We start from the raw sequence: 327 nt of genomic DNA on the forward strand, positions 1-327 counted from the left end.
TTCATCTTCAAACAACAGTAGCCACACAGCGACCCTGCTTCCTTAGTTCCTCTATTATTACAAACTTACCAAACTTCCGGCTGAAGAGGTCGTTGACCTGCTCCCGCAGCTGCCTGGCCTTTTCAACTTTGGACAGTCGCTCATTGTCATCATCTAAAAGACGGGAGGAAAGGACGGAACACACTCACATCTAACTCACATGTCTTCTACAAAGAATTTCTAAGCTAGGCATGGTACCACCATGGCCCTGCTAAAAAGAGATTTTACTTTTTTTGTTTTTTGTTTTTTACTTTTTGTTTTTTTGAGACAGTTTCTCTGTATAGCCCT

General features: G+C 41.9%; 1 protein-coding gene across 1 annotated transcript in view; it reads right to left on the reverse strand.

Annotated features, from left to right (window-relative positions):
- Positions 1–327, reverse strand: part of Gtf2i (general transcription factor IIi) — a 61,336-nt gene that overhangs the window by 2,148 nt on the left and 58,861 nt on the right. Inside the window, exon 18 of the mRNA XM_031391159.1 lies at positions 70–183. Coding sequence (XP_031247019.1) covers positions 70–183 — 114 coding nt within the window. The remainder of the gene's footprint in view (positions 1–69; positions 184–327) is intronic.

Source organism: Mastomys coucha, unplaced genomic scaffold (genome assembly GCF_008632895.1).
Source record: "Mastomys coucha isolate ucsf_1 unplaced genomic scaffold, UCSF_Mcou_1 pScaffold22, whole genome shotgun sequence".
In the NCBI taxonomy this organism is placed as follows: domain Eukaryota; kingdom Metazoa; phylum Chordata; class Mammalia; order Rodentia; family Muridae; genus Mastomys; species Mastomys coucha.